The sequence below is a fragment of the Schistocerca cancellata genome, chromosome 2, assembly GCF_023864275.1.
Source record: "Schistocerca cancellata isolate TAMUIC-IGC-003103 chromosome 2, iqSchCanc2.1, whole genome shotgun sequence".
Taxonomy (NCBI): domain Eukaryota; kingdom Metazoa; phylum Arthropoda; class Insecta; order Orthoptera; family Acrididae; genus Schistocerca; species Schistocerca cancellata.
In genome coordinates, this window is record NC_064627.1 from 123,253,283 (window position 1) to 123,267,424 (window position 14,142).

The window sequence follows — 14,142 nt, forward strand, 5'->3', positions numbered from 1 at the left end:
CTCGCATTCGGGAGTACAGCTGTTCAAATCCTCGTCTGCCAATCTGGATTTGTGTTACCGGCGATTTCTCTAAACCGCATACAATTAACGCCAGGTTGGTTCCTTTTAAAGAACATAGCTGACATCCTTCCCCAATCTGGGCGTGTACTCCGTATATAACGACGTCAACTGGAGTTCCACAGAAACTCTCTTTATGTGCATGTGAATTTGGTATCTAAACAGATGTTGCGTATTAGTACATTTATTATTTATGTTGAGCATGAAGAATCAACGGTTACAAGATTACGAAAGGATCCGGGGTTTCCATCATCAGACGCTAGTGTCCAAATTGCACGATACTTCCGTCAGACCGAGTTTACATCATCTTGTTTTCTGATGAATTAGTGTTTTTTTTTCCCTGAAGCGTTTAATAATGATTTTGTTGACAGTTGCAGTATTTATATTAGGCGACTAGTTTCAACTTTTACAGGTCCATTGTCATGCCTGGCCTACTAAGGCTGTTCTGACAGTGCCTGATTTCAATAATAAACATCAAAGTGGCAACACATGCTTTATAAATGCTTGCAGGGTGAATGGCATTATCCACACGCGGTAAGAGCCAAGTGTGGATTGGGGCATTCATTCTGCAATCGACTGCTACGGTCGCAGGTTCGAATCCTGCCTCGGGCATGGATGTGTGTGATGTCCTTAGGTTAGTTAGGTTTAAGTAGTTCTAAGTTCTAGGGGACTGATGACCATAGCTGTTAAGTCCCATAGTGCTCAGAGCCATTTGAACCATTTGATTTGTTTCTGCAAGCATTCATAAAGGATGTGTTGCCACTGTGATGTTATTAACGTAACGCACTATCAGTGCAGCCCCAGTAGGTCAGGCTTGAAAAGGAACATGTCAAGTTTAAGACTAGTCGCCTAAGATAAATACTGCAATTGTCATGATTCAAACATCGCACCTACCCCCCCCCCCCCCTAAACCGAACACCCGTAAATCATTTCAACTTTGTCAGAAATGACTGCCGTTTCACAATGTTATTACTTTGATGTTCCGGTTATTTCACTACGTAGCGCGTGGGAAATTATTCCTCGACAAGTCAAAGGCACGCGTTCGTACTCCCCCGTCCCTACAAATGTGTGTTCACTATCGAGGGTGTGTTGCCTTTGACGCAATGTTCACGGTAATCGCCCGAGATATACTGCATGTGGTGGATCATCAAAGACATTTATCACAAATGCCATGAGATAGGCTGATCTTTAATTCCTTCAAAACGACTTCTTGTAGCAGTTATGGGGCAACACAAAAATGGTAGGAAATAAAACACTATTACACTATCCATTTAGCACCTCGTCAACATGTACAGTGCTGGATGAAAATTGCTTGCAAAGCTTTGGTGTGCTCTGAACTTAAACTCTGGCCCGGTGGCGTTGGCTCATACCGGGGAGCAGGGATGTTGAAAACCGAAGTAGGATCAACTTCACTTACGTTGTCATTCATTCGTTAACAAATTTTCATTGAGATGTAGTACACAAGGTTTCCTAAACTGTGTTCCGCGGGAAGTGCTCCGGGAAAACTGATTAACAACATGGCGTTTTTTTCTAAATTTTGACGATGCTATTTACTGCTTTAAAATTTAATTATTTCTCTGTCAGTTATTATCGAAAACTGAAGTAATCTGTGAATGAAACAAGTGTATCACTTTTTAATTTTTTTAACCTTGGAAATAAACAAGGCGTTCCATAAAAGTACCAAGATAATCAAAGTGTTCTGTCCGAGGAAAAGCTTGAGAACCCCTGCATGGAGGACAGTAATACACAGAGGAGTTCTGCGACTAGCCTTCTGCTGAATGGTCAGATGAATTCTGGGCTAGGAACAGTTCCTTAATGAGAAATGTCTGGCTTAAACAACACAAAAACGCATATTTCATCATCCAAATGATGAAATATGCAACCCTCGGCCTCCCTCCCGTTCACCACAATTGTTTCTGAGCGGCTTGCCGTAGCTGTTACTTACCGGTATTATTGATCGAGGTCCCCTATTGTAACATCACAATGTACGACAGCGAACTTCACCTTCCTAGATCCGTCTTGCACCATACATAATTGTGAATCCTCAATATAATATTAAAGTAACAATTAACATGAACACCAAGAAATCTCTGGAGGAATGGATATACAGCCAGAAGATACAATTCGAAACTCGTTCAAAATAGCTGTAATGAAGTTTGGTACTGGTACTTTTCGAGACGAGAAACACACTGATGCTGAATGGTCAGATGAATTCTAGGCTAGGAACAGTTCCTTAATGAGAAATGTCTGGCTTAAACAAGACAAAAACGCAATTTAGAACTGTTGTTTACTTGTCGTAGTCTTTAGACGGCCGACCAGCGATGTAAATAAATTAAATAATAATGGTGTGTTTTCGCACCTCACAAGAGGTACACTACTGGATATTTTAAATTGCTACACCACGAAGATGACGTGCTACAGACGCGAAATTTAACAGACAGGAAGTAGATGCTGTGATATGTTAATGATTAGCTTTTCAGAGCATTCACACAAGGTTGGCGCCGGTGGCGACACCTACAACGTGCTGACGTGAGGAAAGTTTCCAACAGATTTCTCATACTCAAAACAGCAGTTGACCGGCGTTGCCTGGTGAAACGTTGTTGTGATGCCTCGTGTGAGGAGGAGAAATGCGTACCATCACGTTTCCGACTTTGATAAAGGTCAATTGTAGCCCATCGCGATTGCTGTTTATCGTATCGCGACAATGCTGCTCGCGTTGGTTGAGATCCAATGACTGTTAGCAGAATATGGAATCGGTGGGTTCAGGAAGGTAATACGGAATGCCGTGCTGGATCCAAACGGCCTCGTATCACTAGCAGTCGAGATGCCAGGCATCTTATCCGCATGGCTGTAACGGATCGTGCAGCCACGTCTCGATCCCTGAGTGAACAGATGGGGACGTTCGCAAGACAACAACCATCTACACGAACAGTTCAAAAATGGTTCAAATGGCTCTGAGCACTATGGGACAACTTCTGAGGTCATCAGTCTCCTAGAACGTAGAACTACTTAAACCTAACTAACCTGAGGACACACACACATCCATGCCCGGGGCAGGATTCAAACCTGCGACCGTAGCGGTCGCGCGGTTCCAGACTGAAGCGCCTAGAACCGCTCGGCCACTCCGGCCGGCGCACGAACAGTTCGACGACGTTTGCAGCAGCATGGATTATCACTTCGGAGACCACGGGTACGGTTACCCTTGACGCTGCCTCACAGACAGGAGCGCCTGCGATGGTGTACTCGACGACGAACCTGGGTGCACGAATTGCAAAACGTCATTTTTTCGGATGTTTAGAGTATCATGATGGTCGCATCCGTGTTTGGAGACATTGCGGTGAACGCACATTGGAAGCGTGTATTCATCATCGCCATACTGCCGCATCACCAGACGTGATGGTATGGGGTGCCATTGTTACACATCTCGGTCACCTCTTGTTCGCATTGACGGCACTTTGAACAGTGGACGTTACATTTCAGATGTGTTAAGACTCTTTGCTCTACCCTTCATTCGTTCGCTGCGAAACCCTACATTTCAGCAGGATAATGCTCGACCGCACGTTGCAGGTCCTGTACGGGCCTTTCTTGATACAGAAAATGCTCGACTGCTGCCCTGGCCTGCACATTCTCCAGATCTCTCACCAACTGAAAACGTCTGGTCAATGGTGGCCTAGCAACTGGCTCGTCACAATACGCCAGTCACTACTCTTGATGAACTGTGGTATCGTGTTGAAGCTGCATGGGCAGCTGTACCTGTACACGCCATCCAAGCTCTGAGTCAATGCCCAGGCGTATCACGGCCGTTATTACGGCCAGAGGTGGTTGTTCTGGGTACTAATTTCTCAGGATCTGTGCACCCAAATTGCGTGAAAATGTAATCACATGTCAGTTCTAGTATAATATATTTGTCCAATGAATACCCGTTTATCATCTGCATTTCTTCTTGGTGTAGCAATTTTAATGGCCAGTAGTGTATTTGTTCTCGTATAGATCGAGATGCACCGCCATCTATCTTCTCAAGCTGCATAAGACTCTACGCGGCGTAATGCAGTTATGTCGATTCTTTCACGATGCTTGCCCATGCGACGGGAAACACGCCGCACCCACGGAAATGAGCAAACGCGGAAGGTAGAACCCTAACAGCGATCAATGCCATTACACCTCTGAGTCAGAAGGCAGAAACGTTTGTTACACTATGTAACCCTAAGATGACTGTGGGCGCACAGGAGATTACGTTATATACCCATATTCAAAACGATAGGAAACAGGTTGCAGCGCTAACTGGGCCAGTCAGACGCCGTGGTTGGTGTGTGACGCTGCAGCAGCCGCAGCGCCCTTGGCGGGCTGGTGCAGGCACAGCCTCCTCTTATACCTGCAGCGGCGCCGGGTCAGGGGAGCGGGCAGAACCAGTCCGGCGGCAACCGTTGGCGGCCACAGCTGTCGCGTCGGTCCACGCCGCCTTTGTTGTCGTCACAGGCCTCCGGGCCCGCGCAGTCCAATTAGGAGGCGTAACGCGCGGCTTGCCTATTGTCCGCGTGCTCAAAAATTATACGCCGCCTTCCGGGTGACACAGTTCGCTGGCCACGGCTTCCGGGGTGCTAATTTAGAGGCGCCACGGCCCAACTTCCGCTTAACACGGACCATCCTAGATCCTCAGACGACAGAAACTACTCGGCGGAATGGACACAAGCTGATCAACTAATATTCACTACGCTCTGATAAATACTGGGTTATTCGCCGGTACCTCTCGGGTTCCACAAGTCAATAATGCCAAAAACAATTACGACATGCAGAAAATACACACAGCATTTCTCCCACTTTCGATTCGTAATACGCGCCGAGGCGTAGTTGAAAAGCACTTGGGGGCATGTATGACAGAACATGAAGTCATGAACTATAAAGGCGAGGTGCGTGCATTTTGTGTCCTCTATTCGAGCCCCTGACGAATGATTCCCGCAGGCGATCAAACCTTCTTGCTGACGGTCCCGACCGGCTGTTTTCTTCGCACCACATAAGCAGTCAGTCTCACTGTTTTTACCACCGACTGACTGTTTCGTATGTTACAGAGCACTTGATATTACGTATGAAGTGGCTCAATCGTTACGACTGACACATCTAACGAAATATGGGTCACAAAAACGCATCGCATCGCACCATTACACGCCACGTCGCGTATTAGGAATCAACTTCGGGAGATAAAAGGCCAGCTCACCTAAGGTTCATTTTTGTTCTGCACAATTATGCTATTACTTAAAAATTAATATTTATAGCAAAATTGAAACTGTCCATTTTTTAATTCAAGTTTTATTAAAAAACTTGTTTTGTTACGTAAAACAGTGGGATGCTGTAGTAAAAATAAAAGAAACAGTACAGACTTATCATAAAGCCCTAGACAACTATTTCCTCAACAATACGGTATAATAAGAAACGGCAAACCAAAAAAACTGCAATTAGGGTCTTCGTTGTGACATTTCCGCAGGTGCATAGTGTGATGATAAAATTTTGGGAGACTTTTACGTGACAGCACTTCGTGCAACGGCCGATAGATATAAATAAAATAATGTTAATACCTGTAAATAGACGAGAAAGGTCGATATGGGTTGACTACGCTTGAATCATATTCAACCGTCGAGGATTGAGGGTATGCGCATGGAGCGACTTTTGAAGGAACTATCACATAAATCTAGGAGTGGCTAAGGCAGTATCAAACGGACATTTATGAGAAGAAACTTAGAATGTTATTTAGATTCAAATGACATCGCTAAAAACCGTTGTTTGATCAGCTCACCGATTACTGGTCATCGTTTTTATGTTACACTACCAGAAGCGCCTAGTAAAGAGCTGCGTCATTCGTTGTCATGGCATTGTTTAGTCTGAGTTGCGCTTTGCCAAAACTGTGGTTCGGTAGTTTTTGTACACTACATAAACCATGAAAAGTAATTGCTCTGGTTACAAAAACGCGTAGAAGTTTGGTAAATAACAAATTTTTATTAATTATAACATGCTATTTATATTCTGTAAGGATGTAAAATACAAAGCGAACTAACACTGAACGCTGTGCGGTTCTAATTACATGCTGAACAAACAAGCGAAGGTAACTAGCCAGTTTCCATTTTCTCTCTTACCCATTCATTCGTGTTTCTTTCCCTACCAATACTGTTGGTAATTTTACCATTAATTACGTCATTCATCCAGAGTACCAGAACTATCTAACCACAGTGTTGTCAGAGCGCCACTCTGACAAAACAAACCCGTGACAATGAATCGCGCGGCTCTTTACTGGCCGCTTTATGGTAATGTAACTTGGTAAAAACAGTCAACAGTAATCGTCGATCCGATCAAACAATGGTTTTAAACTAAGTGATTTGAATCTAAATAACATTCTAAGTATCTTCTCATAAATCTTCGTTTGACGCTTCCTTATCCACTCCTAGCTTTATGTGATAGTTCCTTCAAAAATGGCTCCAGGAACATACCCTCAATCCTCGACAGTTGAATGTGTTTCCAGTGTAGCACTCCATCTCGACATTATCGTTTATTTACATTTATTAACATTATTTTATTTACATCTATCGACAGCTGTCGGCCGTTGCATACAGTGCTGATCACGTACAAGTACCCCAAAACTTTATTTTAACTGTGCGTAGCTACAGAAATATGGATTTCGCAGCAGATGATACGGATCTACCTTCAATCATGTGTGGCAATGGCTATTCTTTCTTTTAATCCAGTTGTCTTCTGTAGTTTCATTAAGCCAAACATAGTAAGGTTGTGAACTGCGCATTTAAAAATTCCCGATCACCAACTGAGAATACCAAGCAAGAGATTTTAAGGGAATGCAGCACAGTACAAAACAAGGAAAGCCTATTTCTCAATGCCAGTACAGGGTGGAATATATTTGACCTTACGCAGTTGACAATCAGGGATATCCTGTGAAATATACGCATCTGCAAGGGGGAGCCAATGTATTCTTTTTCGTGCCAAAATTGAATTCTTGCTTTAAATATATAAAACTCCAGTTTAGAATACTTGTGTCATATTCACCTAAACAATTAGTAGAACTAAAAATGGTGTAACTGCAAATAACGTTTACTGACAGAAAAAGTGTTTATTAACTATACAAGCAAAATGACATGTCAAGTTAGTTGTGGCTTTTTATAGTACTTTGTGTATGCACTGAGAAAGAATAATCCAACAATTTTAATAGTGTTTCCCTTTTTCATTCCTGGTATAATGACGGTTTCAGATGCGATCTTGCATTGATTTACTGGCAAACAAGCAGCAGGAGAAAAACTAATAACGAATCCTAGGGTTTTACGTTGTTTCCATGTTTATTGGCTGATCACCAAAGTACGAACTGGTTTAAGGATACACTTTGTATAAGACTGATTTGTGATTTGCGCAAAGCCCATACGAAATTTGGTTCGTTATCTGACATGGTCATTGATATAAGAATTTTCAAACATTTTGCTTTTCAAACTGGAATAGACTTCTTCGTAGTTCATTTTTACCAAAGTAGACTTTCAATAGAAATGATCGAGCTTTTCTCGGTACTTTAAAAATTCTAAAAGAATGAGCTAATTACGTTTCAAGTAACCGCACTTTCATACAGAAATATTAACTGCTTAACGTAATACCACACACACACTGCATGTAGCTTCATGAGTGTGTCAATGCACAGTCGACATTTATAACGGTATTCAAAATCTTTACCAATTAACTGTTACACACCCTTGTCTGAATATCGACTCAGTATCAAGAAGACTAATATCACGCACGGTCTGTTTCGTCTAGCGATGAAAGGAGATACATTTGCGAACACCGCATAAAATTTAATGAATTTTCTGATTCAAATATAAATCTGTTTCGGAATGAACGTTGTCTGTGAGACAACGCTTTCTGTACTTTACAAGAATAAGCACATCACGTGTAACTTAAAACTGTCACGCGCATCTCTCTCACGATTTCTGAATCCTAAAAAAATGGGAATGGTGTCGTTCAGTTTGACTTTTCTTTTATGTACGTAAGAAATGGAACCTTAACCATTCCATACTCAGCACACGCTCTAGAGCTAGACGCAAAAAACATTCTAAAGCAATTGTTTGGCACTGCCTTTTTGAAGTTACTCTTGTCTTTCTAACTGCAATTAAATTATTTACGGTAGGAAGACAAGACTTAGCGTATTTTACGAGGGCATCCTATTTTGATTTAAATGTTCCGCTGTCAACTTGCTTACATTTCATAACTGCTGCAAGAATCTGCAGCTCATGCTGCGTTTGTTGTAAGCTCTGCCTTACATTAATGCTACTGCTGGAAGTGTATACTCGATCACAAATGATTTATGAAAAGAATATGGTTTTGTGTCGAAACTGCTAAGGAAATAGTTTAACTAAGATGCATTTTCAGGTTACTTCATGTGTTGATTTTTATAAACTTCCGTTTGAAAATATCAAACTCGTGAATGATATACATTATTCTGCAACATAAAACAAAAAACACTTTTCAGAAACTACCTACGGCGAAACTTCCTGGCCAACTATGATCGAAAAAAGTAACCTTTGTAAATAATAACCATTTTCTATCCTAGTTAAGACATCGTTTTTATTAATGCGATATATTGCATGTGACAACAATAAAACAAAATATTTACTCGACTGGTAATGGAAGGTATCTTGCCAGCTTTTATTGTGCAAATTTTAAGAAAATGGGTCGATGATCTATGCAGTTGTAGCATTAACCAAGTGGTTTAACATGAATCTACTATGTCGATATAGTATTAACAAAAATTTCCACAAAACTTAGATTTATTTCAAATTCTAATTTGAATACCATATTTTGATCTTGAAAATCTGTTCGCCGTAATTTCAGCTCTGCCTGAGCACAAATTGTTGTGGCCGGTATTTTTATTTTTAACCTTCCTCCTGCAGCCAATTTTTATATTCTGGCAAACTGAAGGTGATTCTAAAGAGAAGCATGGTGCAGCATATGACTCAATGTATACTAACAGCATTCTGTGGTGCAATGGTACCCAATTGTGTTGACGTATACTGTAAAACTATTTTCACCATACCATCAACAGAAAGTTGAAGGATAAGTAAGGTGTACCATTAGATTCTCCAACTAGTGATGTTCTTAAATACCGTACAAAAATTATATTGTCGTTACTGATTCTCTCCCGGAAGTTGGTAACTAGGATATCATTATTCAGTAAGAATCGTCCCACATTGTTGCACAAATATAGCCGCACTGCAATAAACCGAGAGTCAAATGCCAGGAGAGGAGAGAAATTGCTAGAACCTTTCCTTTGACAAAACGTAAAACTAACGATCACCAACGGTTGACGACTGCGTGTTGAAGTGTTGGAATTGGGAGAATGACGTCTGACACCCTGGCGTATAATCGAGCGAGTGCGATGCGAGCAAGAGAATCAGTTGGCCATGGTTTTCCGCGGTTACATAATAAAGACGCAGAACCCCAGCGCGCAGCCTCACCTCCAGCCGCCCTACATACGCAGTTGCCATATCGCGGCGGTCAGCACGGTTACAGCAGTAACAAAAAACATTTTTTTTCACCAGTACAATCTACACGGCTGGAATTCAGCATGGAAATTTTTTATTTATAAATATAATGCGTAATTTTACACAAATTTCTGCAGTATTCCTTGCGTCCGTTTTACGTCGCATAAATAGGAACGTTCTCCCGAGAGATTGTGGCTGTCACTGCCTGCTGAATTCTACACACACATTTAACTGACTGCAATCTGTGGTACGTGGTGAAAGTTACCCAGTATTTGTAAATACGAAAAAAACTAACGGTACTTCTAAAAATCCGCACAATCATTAGTTATACGCGCCAACTTCCGTTCTGATTTTGTTTTCAACTCAAATCCAGAAACCGCATTCACTGTCTTATAGGTAACTAGCTTTTTCAGTTTGTAAATTCTCTTCTGTTACTAAATGTCACTCTGCCAGAATCACAACTGTTTCGCATTACAGAACGCGTTGTAATTTATTTCGGCTGCTGTGGAAATTATTTTAATAGTCACCAAATACGAAAACGGTATTATACGTTAAACAGCTGGATACTTTCAACTCGTAGAGTAAGAGTGCTTTACTAACAAAACTCATCTTCGGTCCTGTTTTGCTTACATGTGAAGGATGCTTCAAGAAAACCTCGCCCATGAATAGGATGTTGAATATAATGTATCGCTAGAAATTACTTTCCATAGTTTAAATAATAAATCGCTGTCCAATTACAATGCATCGATGCAGATAATTATATTTGAGTCAGCAATCTCTCTCCAAATATTTGTGGATTTGGGTTTGAAACACGTATATGACATCACTAAAAATGTACATGTGACAATGGAACATAAGAGGAATACAAAGAGACAACTAATCCAGAAACCCTTTGCATCAGCGTGCTTTGTTTCTAAGCACATACGACCGAACAAGACAACGGGGCCGCGGCAACGGCGGGTAACGACCGCAGCGGAGGCAGCCATAGCGGTCGCCGGCCGTGGGAGTCGTACCGAGCCGTGCCGAGCCGGCCGCAACGGCCCTGCTCAGGCGACGCGAATTATTGATACCCGACCGCCGCGTTTACGGAGCTCTTGTCCCTGTGACGATTTCACAACGCGGTCGGATAATTCTCAAAACACACGTAAGGTGTGGATGTTGTAAAAAATACATACATGGTGCTTCAAATATTGTCAAGATACATAAGGCGAATAAAAGCTACGCTCTTACCCGACGTTCGTGTGGTATTAACGCCGCGCAAAATTTTTGTCCCTGAAATGATGGAAGAAACACCAAGTCTGCGCGGTGGTACTCCGGGAGAGAAAACACTCCAATAATACAAATGAAAAATATTTTGCACCGTGTAAGGAATTCCTACTTCCTTACAGGTATTACACACGGTGTTCACATACAACCTCGCACTTCATACAAAGCCTTTAAGTCAAAAACAAAAAAAAAACCGTACTATTTGCATGAGAGAAAGCATTCTTACACCACCGGTTATTTCAATGTTATATGATAATATAAAACAAATTAAAATTTTCCGTTGCGTCAGAGGGTGTAATAAGCTTGAATTGTAGATGGCCAAACAGTAATTTCATGTATATCTGTATTGTTCATGGGAGTTTCTATTTGTTCTAAATTACAAACAAATGCTACGGGAGCTGACCACGCTCGTGTAAATTTCATCACTTTGATGATAATTTAATGGTTCACGTGTGCGGAATAATTGTGGTATCCCCCTATGAAATAAAGTTTTTTAGAATACCAAAATTATGTACTATGAGCTGTGTACATCGCACCATTGTTAAATACCCCGGCGATAACATTTAGACACTTTTACTATCCTCCGCCAGTAAAGAAATAAGAATTTAGAGGCATCACAGCCTGCCATGTTAACGGCTTCACTTTAGGCATTGGTACATAGTACTAAAATATGCTGGATAGTATGGAACGCCTCTGCACGACCAGCAAAATCATCGCTATGAGGTGGGGGTCTGCTGCAGTTTGGCGCGCTTTCGTCTGTTCCCTCCCACTCCCCACTCCTTGGACCCGCGGGGCACGCCCTAGCACGTGGTCCGCAAAGATAACGTCTGCACCAACTTTGATAACACGTTGGCCTAAACTGTCTTTAAATACCACTACCAAATTCTGGTTTCATTTGAAATGCAGAGGTACGGATAAAACAAAAGCACCACCAAATTATTGGCCTCACCCAGCAAGCGCACAAATCTGCACACAACAAATTTATCGAACGGGATATACAAATTATGTCTCACTCTGTAGAGCATTATCCTTAATTTCAGCATCAAACATATCTTAAAATAAACAGAACAAATAGAATAAAATTACATACACATTGTTTAAAAGCAATTCTGAAGCCTTACCTTTGGTTCAGGACTTGGTGCCCTGCGCTGCTTGGGAGGCGATCCGTCAGCATAACGTTTTGGAATTCCACCAGGACCGTACGTAGCAGGCCGAAATAATCTGCCATCCTGCGAAAGAAGTCCCCGAGCCACGGCACGCTTCAATGAAATGCGCAATAACGCACGGAAGTCTACATCATCAGACGTAATGTTAACGGCATGAGACTGGCGAATGTACTTTTCAATGCTTTTAAGCGTAGAGCCCTCTCTTTCATTTAATTCTCTCGTTGCTTTTACCACTACTTTCGTTAAATCTGTTCCTTTGGTAACAAGCAGCTGCCTGTTCTGCACTCCGCCAGGATCTTTGTACGAACTCTGGCCCTTGTTAAAAACTTTTAACACTGTACCCTCCTTAACTGCGAGCTCTAAATTTTCGGCAATAACTTCCTCCGGATAACTATGATGCTGCCTAATTGCATGGGAAATTCTCTCTACCGACGGCCTTTGTTTCTGGCTACGGATCTTTCGGATTGCCTCCAAGATCCAATTGGCCCACGTCGCCTGCGATACCGCCTCGTTATCCTTCATCATGAGGGTTTATAAAACGAAAGTAATACACTCTCACTCTGAAATAAACTCAGGTCTAGCCTATAGCACACGAAACGTATGAGCACTTCACACAGTCACATTCTTCTGAAACTTTGGCGACGGCACCCGGCGGGATATAGAAAACAGCGTCCCGCCTTTGGCCTCACCTTCTTCGGATATGCACATTTAACGAAAGAATTCTGCATGCATCTGAAACAAAAACGAAATACGTAAATAAGGATTAGTTGTTACGGGGGCATTAAAAAACAAATACTACTAAAACAATATGAAAGACAATCTGTATTTGTTAAAAAATTCATACAAAACTCAAAATGAGTAAATATGTTACTCAGAAACTTGCATTATTAAATAACAAATTAATAAGCTGCACTATTCGATGACATGAGGTCTATATGTACGACAGTGGTACGAAACAACGAAATTAAGCACAAATATATCCCGAATATTAAACAGTCACGAGCGCCACGATGCACGTAATGCGCGGACGACTGTTTCTACTTGAATGACGAGAGCGCGTCAGAACAAATCGAAATGCCTGCGCCTGAAATGCTCTCAATCCACGGAGTGAAACGTTGCCAAGAAAACACTTTTCTCAACAAATTTTTACGTAAATACACGACGATTTCAAACAATAAAAAATGCACAACATGATGCGCTAGTATTCTGAGAACATTTTCATAAGGTCAGGTAAAATATTTCTAGTACATAATGCTGCCACTTCGGAATTAAAAGCGAACGTGCTCCGTTCCCAGTGATCCGATCCCGTCGGGCAGCCATCTTGGGCGGTTTTACCGATTTTATATTCCAGCAATTTCACTCTGTTTAAAGCACACTAGCCTCCACCACTGGAACGACAAGCTATTAAAAACTTCAGACTAAATTACTCACATCCTACCTAGAGATGACGATACTTTCCTGCTGCAAAAATGCTCATCAAAGTTCCATATAAACATTGTCTACCTATTACTTCACAAGTAGTGCACAGGCTTGCGCGGAAAAAAAATTCCTACTGAATTCCTAGTGAGAAACAGGTTAAGTGGCACTTACCTTAAGTTTACGGCAGTTACATTCGTGAAAAGAAATCCAAAACAATCCACAGTCACTATACACACGGCCGAAATTACGTCCTGTGGTGAAAACACAACTTCACGCAATCAACAAAGGTTTACACTACAGGCAAGATGGCTGCCGTGCATTCATGCTATAACGTAGGCTGTGAGATTATACGAGAATCTGTAGTTCAATCCTCACGTTTGGTATGTCAACAAGGATGTATGGCACATCTTTAACGCTATTGTCTGACACCTTACAAGCACTCAGCAGTCATTTTTATCAGATTGAAAGACATTATAGCAAATAAGAGAACCTCCTTATGATCAAAAGGATGCTAGACTGCTGTGAAAGGTTCGTTTGGCGGCTGCATGTAATGCGAAAATAAATACATTACAGTTAATTTGGTTGGCTTTTACTGTTTCATCACTTTAATCACTGAAAATGTCAGTTCATGGTGGCTAATTATCAAGTGTGTACATTAAATAAAGGTGTTGTTCAAGATTATTATTATCGTTAATCCTATCACTGAGGTAAAAACG

At 41.6% G+C, this 14,142-nt stretch overlaps 1 protein-coding gene across 1 annotated transcript in view; it reads right to left on the minus strand.

The window, feature by feature from the left end:
• Positions 1-13,705, minus strand: part of LOC126161375 (histone acetyltransferase KAT6A) — a 286,383-nt gene extending 272,678 nt beyond the window's left edge. The window contains exons 1-2 of the mRNA XM_049917149.1: positions 13,598-13,705; positions 11,963-12,739 (exon numbers count right to left, since the gene is read on the minus strand). Coding sequence (XP_049773106.1) covers positions 11,963-12,532 — 570 coding nt within the window. The 5' untranslated portion in view covers positions 12,533-12,739; positions 13,598-13,705. The remainder of the gene's footprint in view (positions 1-11,962; positions 12,740-13,597) is intronic.
• Between the last annotated feature and the right edge of the window lie 437 nt (positions 13,706-14,142).